The sequence below is a fragment of the Apis mellifera genome, linkage group LG8, assembly GCF_003254395.2.
Source record: "Apis mellifera strain DH4 linkage group LG8, Amel_HAv3.1, whole genome shotgun sequence".
Classification (NCBI taxonomy): Eukaryota; Metazoa; Arthropoda; class Insecta; order Hymenoptera; family Apidae; genus Apis; species Apis mellifera.
The window spans coordinates 6,298,314-6,316,920 of record NC_037645.1 but is presented as its reverse complement, the minus strand read 5'-3'; the positions used below and the strand labels follow the sequence as shown (position 1 = coordinate 6,316,920).

Here is an 18,607-nt window from a genome sequence, read left to right as displayed (position 1 = left end):
ATCTATTCTTTCATTTTTTTTTTTTTTTCATATATATTTCTCTAAATTTTAATAATTTTTTTAACCTGTCTTGTATAATGTATAATCTAAACGCAATTCGCTCATCGCATTCTTTCAGCACAGAAATTCTTGCTAAGAATTTTCGTATGAGCTCAAGATGTGAACACAAAGCTTTTACGATATGTAAATTGTGGCATCAATACAAGTGAAAGATTAAATAACCTGATTATGCTGCAAATGATTAAAACAATTTATCATGCCAATTGCATGGACCGAAAATTTAACATTGAGATTAGTAACTCTTTATAGTAAACACGAGTGTTTAAGAAATCCTTTTCACCCAAATTTTAGAAATAAACTATGTCGTTACAAAGCTTACAAAGAGATCGTGAATTCTATGAACGTTTGTGGTTTAACAGTTTGTGATTGTATCAAAAGGATTACTTATGTAAAAGCTCAATATTGTTATGAATTGTCTAAAATTAGTGCTGCAATATCTTGTGAGAAATTTTACAGTCCAACAATGAGCTGGTTTCCAATAGTACACCAATTATTCTTTCCATTTATAGCAACTTATAGTGATACTTGTGAGGTGTATATTACTCAATTATAATAAAATATATTATAAAAATTTTATTTATTTATCATAACAATTAACTTCATATTTAGAAGTATGATGATAAAAGAGATACATTTAGAAACTACTGTGATGAAATGTGCGATCAATACAGAATACGTTCAAATTCTGTAGAACAAAGAGTATTAAATAAGGATTATAATTATTCATATGCAACTTGTTACTGTGAGAAATCGAATATAATTAAACCTCGTACTCGTGTCAAGTAACTTATATTATTTATTATACATATATGTATATTATGTATATTACATATATATCATATTATATATATTATATCGATAATATATAACATTAATATATTACAATAAAATATATTAAAATTTCTTCACTTTTAGAAAACTAGAAAAATTTTTTATCCCGGATGAACATGAGGAAATTATTACTTCGCAACCTACAGATTGCAAAAATTATTTACATGCACAAAAAATAACTCAAATTGATGTTGGTAATAATACCAAGAAAAATATCAATACAGAGCATGCAACCCAAACTGAAATCTCTTATTTCAAAACTGCATGTACAGCTTGCCAAGTGTATATAGAAAATGAAATATCTAACACTGCAAATCTAATGACTATAATGATGAAAAATGATCCGGTAAATAGATTTTTATTGTCAGATTAAAAATTTTATTCTATAGATCCGAAAATAAATGTATAAGTTCTCTCCTGATATTTAATTTAGAGAATTTACAAATTAAACTAAATATAGAAAATAATTTTCAGAAGGATATTGGTTGTATAGATTATATTTTGACAGAAAATGATATTAAAGAGGCAAGGAAAATCGATGAGTTTGACATGTTCGGCAAGAGTATTGCATTTCAATTGCGAAATATAAGTTTCGGTGAATATTAATATTGATATATTATAAAGATAATTATTAAAGTGATATATAATTTATTTTTAGAAGTTGCTATTAAGTTAGAGAAACATATACAAGACCTAATTGCTCAAGAACGTCTGGATAATATGAAATCAAGACATTTGGATTGTTATACATCTTCAACTTGTAGCGAATGCACACTATTACATAAGGAAATTACTTGTAGCTGCGGTCTTCCAGTTATCAAAATTAAGACCGATTCTTCTTATGACTTCGAACAATGTAAACAATGGAAATAAAAATTTACGAATTATTTTTATTTGACTAGTAATTAAAAAAAAAAAAAAAATCTATAAAAGATATAATATGTATAACATCATAATGTTAATTCATAGAATTGCAAAAAGGAAGTTAATAAAATAATATAAAATGATTTGACAAATGCTTTCGTTCGATGTATCGCGCGATCAAATTCAGTTGCATTCTTTAACCAAAATTGACTTTATTATGTGGATAGATTTAAAATTATAAATGTACATAAAATTATAGACACTGTTTTTTCAGTGATATTGTATTAAAATTTGTTGATAAAAATATTCTTATTACAAAATGTCATCCAAATGGAACGAGAAATTAGTGATTAATTTTTTAAAAGAATACGAGCAATATCCATGCCTCTGGAACCCTTATCATAAGAATTATTATAATTGTTACGAGAAGAATAAGGCATTGCAAAAAATAATCGATGACCTCAATATACCTGGCTTTACTGTAATTGATTATTTGCACCAAATCAAGAGTATAAGAGAAAAGTAATGTACGATCGGAATTTTTGGTAATGAATATTGTGGAAGAGATAAGCGAGAAAACAAAAAATATTATGATTGACTGTAATTTGTTTTTATAATAATAAAATGATTATACAAGATGTTAATATATTCTTGGAATCACTTTGGAGGATCGATTCTAGAGATCAAAAAAGTATAAAAGTCGGTATAAACGAATATTGATTGAAACTTATTTATTAAATTATAAACATCTTAAATATATGAAAACAAAATGAAATGGCGAATGTCATGTTTTTCAATATAAATTTAAATTGCTTATGATTTATAAATAAATTTCAATTGATATTTTTGTATATTTAACTTTTGTATCGATCTTTAAAATCTATTCTATCCAAAAATGTTTCATATATATATATTAATATCCTATATAATAATCATAATTCATATTATTAAATGAGAAAAAATGTACAGATCCTTTCATTTATCATGATCCAAGTTAAAATATTTATTGTTTTTAATTAAATTCATTAAACTAAAATTCATTAAACTTTGTAGAAAAAAGAAGGAATGCATGACAAATTTTTATATGTTATATGTTATTTTTTTTATATGTTAATTTAGATGTTTAGAATTATTGTAATCTTCTGATGATTTTGGAAATAAAAAATTATATTTAATCTAATTTTAAAAAATCAAATCTATTACTTTTCATTTAAATAATGAAAAGTAATAGATCGTAATAAAAATATATAAACTGTATTTGTTGTGAAAAACAAATATAGTTTATTAAGTTTTGTTATTGAAGAGTTTGAGATATTTTTAAATTAATTATTTTTTAAATATTTATATATAAATATTTAAAATTATTATATATAATTATATATATAATTTTATATTATTATATTATATAATTATATATAAAAAGAAATGAGAATCAAATTTTTATTTATTATATAAACACAGATATAAAATGGAGCAAATGAAGATGATTAAAACTCTACAACAATCTCAACAAGAATATAAATCACCATTTTGTTGGTACAATATAGTAGCAGATATGTTGATGAAAGTAATTGCAGATGAGGAAAGAGTTCAGCAACGAGAAATAATCAAATCCTTAAGTAGTGATAACATAAAAAGAATGAATGAAAAAATTTGTGATCAGAGAAACAAATCAGTAGAAAAACCATCTCATTTGGCCAGGAAAAACAACTTGAATACAATAATAAAAGAAAAAAAAATAAGATGTGTTCCTTATTCACAATTTAGACCAAAGGAGAATTATTTAACAGATCGGAAAGAAGATCATCCATCACTTTTAAGACCAACTAGAGATACCGAATTTGAAACAATCGGTAAAAAAAATTATTTTAAAATAAAACAATTAAATGCAGATACTTTATTTTTTTTTATAATTTTAGAATGTCCTGAGCTTGTTTCAAAAACTTCAATGGATTCTAAACTTAATGATATTTCTTCTTTAACAAAAAATTATGAGACTTATGAATCACCATTTTTAAAATGTCCATTATGTGGTTGGGAAGATATAAAAAATAAGGAAATTGAAAACTCAAAAAAAAATTATATTCCTTGTTCTGCATATAATAAAGATATTTTTGGAATTTATACTAATTGTGCTGGATGTGACAAAGTTACACGTGATAGTACATATTATAAATTGATTTATATTTTTTTATAAAATGAAAACTACCTAAAAATTTTATCAAATTTAACTCTTTAATTACTGAAATGATAATTTGAAATTTTTTTTTTATTGAAACATGCTATATAAAAAATATAATTTATGCAACTAATTTAAATTTATGTATTTTATCTAGATCTGCCTTATCAATCTCTGGGCAACCATGATCTATCGATCTATTGTTCAAAAAAAGATGTGAATTTTTGTGGAGATTCCGAAATTTTACGGGAATTACCAAAATATACATCTAATGAAAATTTAATAACAAAATCTAAATCAACATCAGTAGAATATGTAAAAGAAAAACAAAAAACATATACAAATGCAGAAGTACAATATGATACTGATTCTAAAAAGAGTTCAAAACATGATATAGAAACACCAATGCAAATAAATATTCCCGTAATGACAAATAAATTGCAGTTTGATACCATAAAAGCTTCTACTCATTTAAAAATAATTTTATCAGATCCAAATAAATCAAAACCACTCGCAATAGAAAATGCTTGTCAAGATATGAAATTTATACAGAGTCCAAAATTAGAAACATCCTCGAAAGAAACACAAGTTTTTCCTGAAAAGATTCATCAATCCAAAAAAATCGATATAGATACTAATACGATCAATTATATTGATAAAGAAGTGCAGAATACAGTTTCTACAAGTCGAATAAAAAAATGTGTTTCACTTCAAACTTTGAATCAAATTGATCAAAAACAAAATCAAACTGATAAATATAAGAAAAGTTCTACAGAATCAAAAGAAGTATTAGTAAATATTATAGATCAAATTTCGAAAGGAATACAAACTACTATTTTTGTATCACGAGGAAATTTAACTTGTCATATATCTTTACAAAACATGAAAGAAACTGGTACTACTATGTCCATACATCAAATTCGTAATATTGGTTGTGTAACAAAAGAAAGTAAACAATTTAAATCGAACTTTGTACAATGCGTTTCTAAAGAAAAATTTCCATCTTTAATTCAATCCAAGTCGTGTAATTCTGTAACATATATTCAAAAGGATTGGAATACGGATTTGAAACATTGTGTAAAAAAGAAAAGTAAGCATTTTGATTAAATGTTTATTTGGAATTTTTTGTAAAATATAATATGATAAGAATAATATTATATATTATATAATATTTTATTCTAAAATATTATATATATATATTAATAAAATTATTTTAATTAACAATACAAGAATCTGAAGATTCATGTTTAATAAACACGTGTCCAAAAAATATATTACATCTTTGTAAAGAAGATCCTTCCGTGATGTCACTTTTACAACAACTTTTGCAGAATATATTATTCATACACGAAGAGAAAACGCAATGTGGGAAATTAAAAAAACAAATCGATTGTAAGTTATAATCTAGAACATAAATTTTTATTCATTGTTAGCATAAAATATAAGCTCCAGGAATTTTCAAAGATTTTCAAATCATTTTCAAATTTAAAGTTTCGTAAAGTTTATCAGATTTTAAATAATTTAGCAAAAAAATTATAATTAATATGTTTTGAATAAATAACTATATATATACCTTTTTTTATAAAATTGCTATTACCATATATTACCATTGTGTTTTTAACATTTTAGTTTTCAAAAAGAAAAAAATATTTAAATCTATTCACATAAGTTAAATTTTTTATAATATATAATTTCTATAATTTCTATGCTATAATTCCTATCATCATATTATTCATGTAATACGAATAATTCAAAACACAATACTTATTGAAAATTTATTCATTCGGAACATAATAGAAATTAATTAATTTTTGCAATATAACAAACATTAGTTCCAGATGATTATAAATATTATCCGAAAGAGAACTGTTTAATCAATCCAACAAAAATGGTGTCAGCAATCAAAAGTCATATCATGATGTTAGAATTGAAAGATATCAAGGAACTGAAAGAATCCTATCAGAAATTAGGTACAAAATCGTTTTCTCAAGGAGTTCAAAAAAAACCTAGTTTAAAAAAAATTGACACCTCTATCTGTAACAATAAATTGATAATGACTGAAGAAATATTTGTGCCAATATTTCGATCTACGATTACAAAACAGGATGAAAAACAAAAAATAATGGACAAGAAAAAAAAGTTTTTAATGACAGATAAGAATGTTTGCACTTATTTGAATTGCAAGGATATTGGTATTAATGGATCGTTTCATCGTGACATACAAATTCAAAGTGATTCTCAATTGTTCAAAGATTCTGCATGCTTAGCAAGAGATATAAGACAAAGAGTAAACGTAGGTGTTCAAAAACGGGATCCTATACTGGTTCGAGTGATCAAATGCAATGAAAATCAAGCAATAGTAAGATCGGATAAAGAAACTATGATGACAGATATGAATTATGAAAAGAAATATATAAGTAAACGAATAGAAACATGTGGTCGATCTACTTGTATTCCATCTACTATTTGTAAAAAATTGAGCGAAACTAATTTGAATTGTGCTCTTTACAAGGAACGTGCAAATCAAATAATCGATAATTATTATAAACAATCATTTAAGAATAATATATGCGATATAAATTGTAAAAATAACATGCTCTATGACTGGACTAATGTAACAAATAATGTTGTTAATTCGAAAATTCCGATGTGTATAAGATCGCAGAAATATATGTATGCAAGAAATAAATAATTAAATATTAGAATTAATTTTACGTACATATTAATAATATAATTGGTATAATGATGCTCAAAATTTGATTTATTAAATTTATTAAATTGTTAAATTTTATAACAAAAAATATAAATATGTATTTAGAAAAAATAAATGTCTGAAATAATCTTGATGTTTTTAATCTTCATTTTTTGTTTTTAACTTTTTTAAATGCTTATATTCTATATTCTTATTATAAAATTGTGTTCTTTTAAATTTTTCTCTAAAAAATAACATTTTTATAATTATTTTGTTTTTTAGCATATATTAAAAGAAAAAAATGATGATAAAGATGGTAAATATGAAAGAATATAACATGGAAGAACAAACTTCATTTTATTGTATGAAAATGTATAACATTTTGTCAATTGGAATATTATATGAAAATTACATTTAATTTTCATAGTAAATGAACATATATCATATTGTTGAGTTAGAGATAAACTCTTTTTATATATGTGTATGATAAATACCAATTATTCGTATTTAATTATAATAAAATAGTATAAAAAAGTTTTACTTTTTTTCTTGTTGATTATCCCTATATTTTCATTATACTAAATTTTAGTTGTTATTTGTTTTATTATCTGAATTTTTATTACCTTAATTTTATTAACCTGAGTATGTATGATAATTAATTATTTGTATTTGTTTACAAATACAAGATATCAGAAATTAAAACATATCAGAATTAAAATAAAACATTATTAAATTTTATACTTAAGTTTTATATTATATACTTAAAAATTGCACTTTTCCTTAATAATGAAATATATTAATGACATTTTTACTATTGCTAGATATTGTATATGTATATGTATGAATGATTTAGCGTATGCATAAGATGTTCACGCTATTAGTTTCTAGCATTTTTTTCATTTAAAAAAATTTTTTTTTTAAATTTATTGCTTGAAAGAAAAATGCTGGCAACTAATAATGTAAACATTCATTATATGTATACATATTATTAAAAAATCAACAAGAGATACATTTTTAACTTTTACAATATTTTTATATGAATAATTTTATATTTTTATAGAAATAACGAAGTTAATCGTTACATAATGTTAATTTGATAAAATTTAATTAATTATAAAAAGATAATTATGTTAGCAAGTTTTATATTCTCAACAGAAATAATACTGTTGATATTATTAACAATGGAAGTCATACTTCTCAACATATATCACTTATAATTATTAAAATATGTTTGATAATAAATTATTGTACTTTCAATATTTAATGTTTTGTTCATGGTCATACTTTAAAATATGCGAATATCGTTTGACTAATTTAAATTAATATTATTCATTGATTCTCAGTGAATCAAATCATTGCAAATATTAAAATCCATTTTGGAGAAATTGTACCTATAAAAAGAAAATAAGAGAAATTATTTTAAATATTGCATAAATTTGATAAATTTTTAAATAAATTGAAATTATATAATAGTAAAATTATAAGTAATATTATCTAATATTACGTAAATGAAGTTTACAAACATTTAATCCTTTTTTTTGGCATCTGCTTTCTCGTCTTTAGCTTGGCCTCGGCCCAGCAATTTGGCTAACGAATCCCAAATTCCTCCGAGGAATAACGCACAGAATAGATTTTCGAATGGTACAAACGGATCATGGATTCCAAGTAGAATAGATGATAGCTAAAATGAAATAAATAATAATTGCACTTAAAGATATTAAAAATTACATTTTATTTAAAAAATGTCGGTTACCTTGAAATACACGAAGAAAATAACGATACCAAAATAAACCAGTGCGTGAGGTGCCGAAATAAGATCAGTCTTTTTGTCTAGGACGAAAATAATGGATGCAACCATTGATGCTTTTGTAGGGCTAAATGATAAAATTTTATATTTATTTCAATTTCACTTTATGAAAAAGAAATAAAATAAACGTACAAACTAGGTTGCATAAATTCCATAGCAGTTGGAGTCCATACTCCCCGTATAAGTCGTTCAAAAAGTTTTGTAAAACCTGCTCCATTTCCTAAAAAAAAAATGTATATATATATATATATATATATATATATATATATATATATATTTAATTTAATTAAATATATATATATTATATATATATTTATATATATTACATATTTGAATATTTTTATTTTTATCTTTATATACTTAATATTAGAATTTACCTTTGAGTGTTCCAATTAATACCATAATAAGATATGCATTTGGATACAGTTTTCCTGCATGAGTTACTCCATCATATACTTTTTTACACCTGTAAATTATAGAAAAATAATATAAATATGTTATATAAAAAATAATACTAATAAAGAATAAAATAACAAATAATTACTTATTTTTTTACATACCTATATATTTCTTTCATAGTAGCACATACAATTTTTACTGGTAAAAATTTAGCAATTTTATATCCAATATCAAATGGTGTATAAAATATCACATACCTGTAAATTTTGGAATTAATATTATATATTAATATTTTTTATAGTATATGTTCAATTAAATATTATAAAAAAATTTTAATTTATTAAAGTAATCTAAAGGAAATACAATTTCCATACAAAATATTTATAATTTAAAATTTAATAAGTTAATAAGTAATCTTCCTATTATATTTTTATACTAACCAAACAATGGTTGCTACTATTACTTGTGGTGTGTTTTTTAAAGGTGCAAGAATAGGTTCTCCTAAAAGACCATTGCATAGCATACCACTTGCAAACACTACCAACATTGTTGAAAGCCAACATGATAGAGGATGTTTCCGAGAAAATGCTTGAGCACCTATTATTAATAGAATTATATATAAATATGAATTAGCAAAAAAATTATGAAATTTAACAAAATCTTACAATTTAAAAAAATATAATAAATTAATATAATAATATAATAAATCTATTTTTTTAAATTTTATATATTTGTAAATAAATAAACTTCATATAAAAAAAATAAAAATTTAATTTACAAATATTTAAATTGCCACAAAATTTTATTTTTATAATACACCATGAAATATTAAAGAGATATGCTATTTCAACTAGGTCGCTTGGAATCCTTACAAGTATACATTATATGCATTCATGCAAACATAATACCAGCTTGCCATAAACATGAAAATAATACTACTTAATATGTTTTAAAGATTCTGATATCAAAGATTCTGATAGCAAGATATTAATTATAAAAAAAATTTATTAAAATGTATATGATATATAATATATACAATAAATGAAATATTATAAGTATTAAATTAAATTAATAAGAAATATTAAATATTAATAAGATATACACAAGATTTTTTTAATCATTTATTATTTAAAGATTAGTCTTTCATTTTATTGCAAAAAAGTATTATATTATAAAAAAAGTTATGGAATAAAACTTTCATTAATTTTGAAAATATTCTTATATAATACATTTCTATATTTTTATTAAATATTTATAGAATTATAATATAATTTATAATATATATTTTTATATAATTTAAAATAAAATAAATATAACAATATAAAAAATTATATGAAATAAATTGAAGCAAAAAATTGAGAAAAAATTTGGCGTCCATAAGGATGTATACTGAAATAGATTAGCTCATTGAATGTCACAAAGTAAGATTATTATAATTGTGCCAGATACTATGTGAAAATAATTATAGACAATATGATGAAAAATTTTCTTTTTGATTTTTAATTTTCTTATTTAATGAATGTTAAATTAAGAATAATATAGAAATAGAGTAAATAAAGAAATATTATTTTTGTCTTATTTCTATATTGTTAATAATAATGTTAAGTATATATGAAAATAAATATGTACAATAATTTTTATTACATTTTAAAAAATTATAATTTAAATAACACCTTTTGTACATATATATATATCTTATATATAATTTTATAGAAAATTAATAAAAATATTTAAAATGATGATAAAGCTTTAGCATCCAATTACGAATAAAAAATATACAAAATATTTTTTTAATTCTACTGAATTTTAAATGAGAAAGAAAGCTTAATAGATAATAGAAAATAACAAAAAAGATAAACATATAAGAAGATAAAGATGTTAAAAAAGAATAGAAAGAAATGGTAGGGAGCGAAACATAATCTTAGAAAAGGTATAAGCTGAATCTGGGCAGATTAAATTTAGAATTCGTCGGGTAGGCTTGGGCTTACCGGGTCCTAAATCTTCTCTGACGTGTAATGCACAGAGTACGCAGTGTGCGATATCAAAGTACGGGAACATTTTCAATTTAATGACCTGATTGGCCATATCCAGGAATGCTTCGGGATCCATTTCGATTGATTTCTATTTTTTTCACAATTAACTCTTCAGTTTCGTTTACAAAAACCGTATCTTTTGGTGTTCAACAATCTTCGATTTTGAAACAAAGTCACAAGCGCCCGCGAACGACGCTAGCTATGCGCCGTCTGCTAGACTTAGTCGTCTGCTAGTTATGGAAGCGATTCCTACTATTAGAATCTTATCGTTGAACGAACAAATTTTGTGGCCTCATTAAAACTCATTCCTACAGATGGCAGTAAATGATTGGATTTACATTTTTTATCATACTTTTTTGAAAGAATTTTAAATTATTCAAAATTAAATTTTTATTTTATTACATAATTTATTACAGAGAAAAAATTAATATTTTTAAAATTTAATTATGCTGATGATTTATTTATTATTTGTTTTTTTATATTTTATATTTTATATTTTTTTATTTTGAAATATATAAATAAATTCTAGAAACTTATTTACAAATAAGTAAATAATGATATTTTTGCTTGTTTTAAAAATTTGTTATATATTTATATAACTTTATAGTATTTTTCTTTTATTTTAATAGTATCAATAATATAAATTACATACATAATAAAAATATTTTTCATTCATAAAATTACATTTATTATTTTATAAGTTACTATTTTATATTTTGATTGCTCTTTGTCTTTTAAATAGCTACAAATTATACCGCGATACATACTCTATTTTTACTAACTTTTCTATAATGCTATATTCAGATATATGTATATAAGTATGATTTTATTCGTATTAGCAAGTATCGAGTAACCTACCTAACAATCGTCCATACAAATCTTTATTCAAAAAATATGATGTGGTTATCTAATCGTAGTGGTACATGAATGCACGTATAAATACATTTTATCTAAATGTATTTTTATGGAGATTAAATCGATTGATAACAATGATCCAGGATATATTAACGTGGAATCATGGAGGAATAAATTTGAACTAACGAATACGAAATTGTGCCAATTAAATAAGAAATAAAGATACAAGAAAGATACAACGAAAGGTGGGCATCATATTTATTTAATTATTATATTTCAAAAATTAATTTTACATAATAAAAAATTGCAATAATAAAATTTTTATGTAAAATTTTTGCAAAAAATACTATATTATGTACAATTATTTGAAATCATATTTGATTACAAGTACGATAAAAAAAAAATTAATAAAATCTTGTATGTTTTTTTATTTGTTTCATATGAAGAAGAAATAACAAGAAATAATACAAATTTTCTTTGCATGAAACAATTTGTAATATATGTGATTAATGTATCATATAAAATTAAATATTGTGGTTCATCTCTGAGTTAATTTTAATTCAAAAGCTTAATTTCTTTTCAAAGTGCCTTTTATATTTGAATGCAGACAATGGTAAGATTATTCTTCATTTATTTTGATTATAATTATGTATAATTATGTTTTTATATATTAACAATGGTAATTTTCAGAGAGACGGAATAAGATTACGTCAACATGTCTCTAAAAGATCTACTAGTGATGTGTTATATGAGGATAAAGCTTCTTCAAAGAAGAAAGAAGTACTGCCAAATGAAACTCAACATTTACTTTTTCTTTTTACATTTTATCTTTTTGTGTCCATTATTATTATCACATTTGAAAAGAAATTACCTGAACCATTAACAATAAGTAAAGAAGGTTTATATCCTGGAAGATTTATTGCTGAAAGAGCACATAATCATCTTCTGAATATTACATCTATTGGACCACGAATTGTTGGAAGTTATGAAAATGAAGTATTGGCAATTAAATATTTAACTAATATCATTAATAATATAGTTAAAGGAGCCAATGAGAATCATAAGATTCTAGTCAATGTAACCAAGCATAGTGGAGCTTTTCCTTTAAAATTTTTAGATGGAATGACAAATGTATATAGAAATGTTCAAAATGTCATTGTTAAAATTGGTCCTCATAGATCTACTCAGAGTAGTTTATTGATAAATTGTCATTTTGATACTTTTCCAGAAAGTCCTGGTAATGATTATGAAAAAATTTTATTTAATGATTATTATTAATTAAATATTAAATTGATTTTCTTTTTTAGGTGGATCTGATGATGGAGCTAGTTGTGCTGTGATGTTAGAAATTTTACGTGTAATTAGTCATAGTTCAAAATTATTAAAGCATAACATTATATTTTTATTTAATGGTGCTGAAGAAAATTTATTACAGGTATATTAAATATAATTATATATAATTATTAACAAATGAATGAAATTTAATTAATCTTTTAAAAAATTATAATTATATAATTATACAGGCTTCCCATGGCTTTATAACACAACATCCTTGGGCTAAAGAAGTGCGAGCTTTTATAAATTTAGAAGCTTGTGGTGCAGGTGGTCGCGAATTATTGTTTCAGGCTGGACCTGATAGTTCTTGGATGCTTCAAGTATTGAATAATAATAATAATAATAATAATAGTATAAATTATCTTATACTTGTTATTATTATAGATATTTTAATATATTTTTATTTTTTTTATAGATATATGCTGCATCTGTTCCTTATCCTTATGCATCATCCTTAGCTCAAGAAATATTTGAAAGTGGCATTGTACCTGGAGATACTGATTTTCGAATATTTAGAGACTTTGGAAATGTTTCTGGTATTCATTTTATATTATCTATTTTAATTTTATACTTTTTTTTATTTTTTAAATATTTATATATTATATATATATATATATATATATATATATAAAATTATAGGCCTTGATTTTGCATGGGCAACTAATGGATATGTGTACCATACTAAATTTGATAATATTCATCAAATACCATTAGGATCTTTACAAAGAACTGGAGATAATATTCTTGCTTTATTACAAGGAATAATATTAGATAATTATTTATCCGAGATACCATTTCAAGATCACACAGGAAACCCTGTATTTTTTGATTTCTTAGGTACATTTGTTATCAGATGGCCTCAATATATGGCATGTACAATTAATATTATTAGCATAATCGTTAGTATATATTCGATATATTTAAATATACAAAATGCTCGCCGAGGTACGTACATATAGTATTAAATCAAATTTATTAATATATAATTTTAATATAATCAAAATTTAAAATTTTAATTTAGATACAAAAAAATCAATATATTTAAAACATTTATTATTATGTACGGGAGCAATAATTGTTTCGTGGCTAATATCTATACTTTCATGCACATTAATCGCACTTATTCTTACTAAACTTGGAAAAGTTATGAGTTGGTATGCAAGACCAGCATGGTTATTTTTTCTGTATGTGGTTCCAACTATTTTCATATCAATGACATTTTTTTTATTCATTGGCTCACGTCAAAAAAAGGCAAGTTTTTAATAATATTTTAAAATATATATATTATGAATATTCTTATTTTTATAAATCTTTTAATTTTGATTGACATTTTATAGGAAGTTAAATCTGCATGGATTTTATATCAAATATATTGTGATTCATATTCCATAATATGGATATCTGTTCTTTCCTTTTGTGTTGTATTTGAGATACGATCTGGTTTTATACCATTACATTGGGTTGTATTTCCTACTGTTGGAAATATAATTCGATGTAATTTCTTTAACAAATGGAGAGGTATATATAATTTTATCAATGAATTATTTTATCATGAAATTATTATAATGAAATTAATGTTATTCTTATTTATTTTTAATTCATTTTGCTCATAGGTTGGAAATGGCTGTTTTATTATTTAATGACGACATGTCTACCTTATATACAATCTTTTTATTTAATAATTGGAGCTCTTTATCTTTTTATACCTATAATGGGACGATCTGGTAGCAGTATAAATTCGGAAGTTGTTATGGCTAATATGTTATGCATTCTCTTTTCTCTGCTACTTAGTTTCACGGTATATTGTTAAATTATTGTTTGTTAAACCGTTTAAAAAAAAATTTTTTATTATATCGCAAAAATCTAATATAATACTTTATTTTTAGTTACCATTTGTACTTTTAATAAAAAATGCAGAGAGAATCTTAAGTGTATTAATGGGAATATTTTTAATAACTATAGGAGTATTAATTTTAACTCCACTTGGTTTTCCTTATAGTGGTGATTTATCATCATTAGCACCAGAACGATTTATGATTGCGGTAATCTTTATAATTAAAATCTGATTGATTTATGATTAAATTAAATAATTGAAATGATTGATAATTTTATAATAAAAAATATTTGATTTATATATATTCAGCACACACAAAAACAATATTATGATGTTGATGGTAATTTACGTTATTCTGGAACGGGATATTGGATAGCTGATTTAGATATGAATAGTCCACATAGTGTGGAAGCTGTGGTACCTGAAATAGGTGCAGTAATGTCAACAATAAAAGATTGTGAAAAAGAATTATATTGCGGCCTACCATATTTTATGCCTGTTACAACATTTTTATGGTATTTTTAATATACTCAATATTATATTATTTTAAAAGAAATTAGAAAAAATTTAATCATATATACATTTAATATTTTAAAATATTTTAAATAGGAAAACAAGTTGGATTCCAGGCCCTGCTCCATTAATTAGCATTCCAACAAAACTTGAACTTATTTCAAAGTCTATAAAACAAAATATTGTCAGTTTTACCTTTAATGTTACAGGTAGTTTTTTTATTATTATATAAATTAAATAAATAAATAAAAATAAAATAAAATAAAATAAAATTAAAATTTTATTTTTAGGTCCGGATCATATAAGTATAATTTTATCTCCATATAAAGGAGTTCATTTACAAAAGTGGTCTATTTTAGAAGGGAAACCATTAGAAGGACCTAAATGGAATAATAGAGAAACGTATTTTATTTATTATTCTTGTGCATCTGATTGTGTTCCTTTTACATTTTCCCTTGAATTGAATGTAAGTAAAATAAAACTCTAAAATGAAACTCTTATAAATAAATGAATGAGTGTGTATTAATTTTACTAATAATATTTTTAATATCTATGTATTTCTTATGTAGATAAATAATATGCCGAAAACTCCATGCTTATCAATAGCATTAGGTGGTCATTTTTTACATGGTGAACACCAAACATCTTTAAGATTCAAACGATTCTTAGCACAATTTCCATCTTGGTCAGTCGTCACTCCATGGACAGCAACATACACTTCTTGGCAATTTTAATAAGTAACATACAAAACTAATTCTCTCTTGAATCTTTATTGAATGCTTAGAGAATAGTTTACTGAATGTTATAAGAATAGTCAATGATAGCCTAACGAAAACGGCATTGTACTACATGTTATATAGACATTTACAAGATATATAATATTTAATAATACAAATTATAAGCTTAAAAATTAAAATAATCTTATATTATTTGTAATTTTTTGCAATATAATGAGAAGCATCTACATTTAAAGATAGGAAAAAAAAAAAGAAAAATATATTCAGGATGGAATATTTTTCATTCTATTTATATAAATTTTTTACTAGTATATTATTAAATAGATTAAAAGAATTTTCAAGGTAGACCTAAGTTAGGAATAAAAAAATTCGAAAAATTTCGATTTTCTTAATTATAGTCATGGTAGGATACTATAATTTAGCATATCAAAACTGTATGCCTTAGATTTACAACTATATGTAATTCTTAAATGCTAGAATAATAATTTCCGTAGACTAACTAATCTGTAACAGCAGATAGTGAATCGAAGAAATTGAAATATTGAAAAATCATCGCTATGCGATAATTATCTTTGTATTGCGATCTCTATTAAGAACACTATTTATAATTATTCTTCTGTCTTGAATGATCGATATATGCATTTTACAAATCCAGTTGAAGCACAAATGTTATAGTCTGCTTTATTATGCGTTACACTAAGATTTATTTAGGTTTATAAATTTAGGATAAAATTAATCTATAATAGTTCCAATTTTTTCACTAATGAATTTTATAGTTACTACATATGTCTTATATATTTATTTTTCTTTTAACGTTTCGTTGATTTTTTTGTTACAATTGTTTAGAATGAGAACCATATCATAATTGATTAAAAGATGCTTATATTAGAATTTAGTAATGTAATTTGTTAAAGGGTTGTTTTATTAATTTGTTTTTTTTAAAGGAGATAAAATTTTTTTATTACTTCATTCGTTTTCATTTGTTATTGTCAAGAGACTGAATTTATTTTAATTGTTGTTGATAGTTGTTAGTATGTATTAAATTTCATTTTTGTACTATTTAAATAATTCAATTTGCATAGTATATTAATCAGTAAATAGTTGAAAAGTTAAAGTGAATATAATTAAGAAATATTTATCGAACACTTTCAAATTTAATTATAAGAAAATTATGCCAATATTGATAGCCAATCGCATAGTCGGATGTAAGTTTAAAGTATTATTAGGAGATAGTATGCGAGAAATTTTAATATAATATACACAAATGTAAAAGAAAAACATATTTAAATGCATGTATGTTCAACTCGTTATGTGATAACGTTAAAAGATTTAATTTTCTACAATTGATAATCTATAAATTTGAATTCGATTTTAATATATATTATTAATTAAAAATTTTCTTAAATATTAGAATATTTTGAAATTTTATTTCTATTTTTTTTATTGTGATTTATCTTATAATTGAGTAAATATTTAAAAATTTACATACAAAAAATGTGTAAATAATGTATAATTTTCGTTGTTAAACACATTAATTATATAATTTTTATTGCACAAATGGTTACAACTTTACTATGAATGATATCGCACAGTTAAGTATCAAAATAATGTTATTATTGGATTTTTATTTCTGCACTTATTCATTTTACAAAAATTTCTATTATTCGAAATATTTTCATTATTTATTTATAATAGTAATTAATAATAATAATGATCACTAAATATCGAAAGAATTTTGTTGTCATTCATATATGTATTTATTTGTTTTTTTTCGAAAATGTGCTTAATTATTTACATAATTCTTACTTCTTTTTAATGTTCACATTGTAATTTTATATACGGGTAATGCTATTGTTATTTAATGTTTCTTAGCAAACAAATGAAGTTTTACACGAATGAAGAATAAAAGTGTTGATATTTGAATTTTCTTGTTTATTCCTGTTAATTTCTTTTTTTTAATTTGATAGTGTTTCAAAATTAATAATTTAGAAACATGAAATAAAATATGTAATAAATATCAAATTATTACGTCTATAAACTAATAATAGAATTTGCTTTAATAATTGGAAATTATCCGCAATTGTTAAATATAATATATATATATATACATATATATATTATAGAATTTATCATTCATTGTTACCATTGTCCATTGATTGATCGTATCAATTTCCTGTTTTCGTAATCATTGATTATATGTGCAACTCAAGTGAATTCTATTATTCTGAATAATACATTACAATTTTGACAATATTTTATTTAAAAAATTTTTTTGATTCAAAAAATGTTGAATTTTAAATTTTACAGATTATTAAATTATATAATTAAAAATTGAAATTTGAAATGTTAAAAATTTGTAATTTTTTTAAATTGTTAAATTTTCAAATATTGAAATTAAATTTAAAACCATTATGAAAAGCGTAATAAAATAATAAATTTTAATTCATTAAGTATTCAATAATAACGTC

The 18,607-nt window shown here is 22.6% G+C and overlaps 4 protein-coding genes across 5 annotated transcripts; 3 read left to right on the top strand and 1 right to left on the bottom strand.

The window, feature by feature from the left end:
- The first annotated feature begins 10 nt into the window (after positions 1-10).
- On the top strand, positions 11-1,814 carry LOC100577825. Its single transcript, XM_006563845.3, has 5 exons — positions 11-592; positions 670-842; positions 976-1,237; positions 1,366-1,486; positions 1,550-1,814. Exons 1-5 carry the CDS (start codon positions 257-259, stop codon positions 1,762-1,764), a joined length of 1,107 nt encoding a protein of 368 aa, XP_006563908.1. The 5' UTR covers positions 11-256; the 3' UTR covers positions 1,765-1,814.
- Positions 1,815-2,026: 212 nt separating this feature from the next.
- On the top strand, positions 2,027-6,660 carry LOC102654641. The gene is made up of 6 exons (XM_026442422.1): positions 2,027-2,282; positions 3,217-3,608; positions 3,675-3,917; positions 4,092-5,026; positions 5,161-5,326; positions 5,767-6,660. Exons 2-6 carry the CDS (start codon positions 3,224-3,226, stop codon positions 6,624-6,626), a joined length of 2,589 nt encoding a protein of 862 aa, XP_026298207.1. The 5' UTR covers positions 2,027-2,282; positions 3,217-3,223; the 3' UTR covers positions 6,627-6,660.
- A 306-nt stretch (positions 6,661-6,966) lies between these two features.
- On the bottom strand, positions 6,967-11,132 carry LOC411732 (trimeric intracellular cation channel type 1B.1). Its single transcript, XM_395200.7, has 8 exons — positions 10,821-11,132; positions 9,273-9,429; positions 8,994-9,089; positions 8,811-8,899; positions 8,566-8,653; positions 8,380-8,500; positions 8,150-8,307; positions 6,967-8,017 (listed from the first exon to the last, which is right to left on the bottom strand). Exons 1-7 carry the CDS (start codon positions 10,939-10,941, stop codon positions 8,152-8,154), a joined length of 828 nt encoding a protein of 275 aa, XP_395200.2. The 5' UTR covers positions 10,942-11,132; the 3' UTR covers positions 6,967-8,017; positions 8,150-8,151.
- A 556-nt stretch (positions 11,133-11,688) lies between these two features.
- LOC411731 (endoplasmic reticulum metallopeptidase 1) lies at positions 11,689-18,047 on the top strand. 2 transcript variants are annotated; one of them, XM_006563847.3, is made up of 15 exons: positions 11,689-11,965; positions 12,306-12,333; positions 12,411-12,957; positions 13,028-13,155; positions 13,244-13,375; positions 13,471-13,591; positions 13,695-14,000; positions 14,077-14,306; positions 14,393-14,573; positions 14,669-14,853; positions 14,942-15,097; positions 15,199-15,404; positions 15,499-15,611; positions 15,693-15,868; positions 15,972-18,047. In XM_006563847.3, exons 2-15 carry the CDS (start codon positions 12,322-12,324, stop codon positions 16,134-16,136), a joined length of 2,658 nt encoding a protein of 885 aa, XP_006563910.1. In that variant the 5' UTR covers positions 11,689-11,965; positions 12,306-12,321; the 3' UTR covers positions 16,137-18,047. The 2 variants fall into 2 exon arrangements, with proteins under 2 accessions (XP_006563910.1, XP_016769242.1); XM_016913753.2 differs by lacking the exon at positions 11,689-11,965 and having other exon boundaries at positions 12,274-12,333.
- Positions 18,048-18,607: the final 560 nt, after the last annotated feature.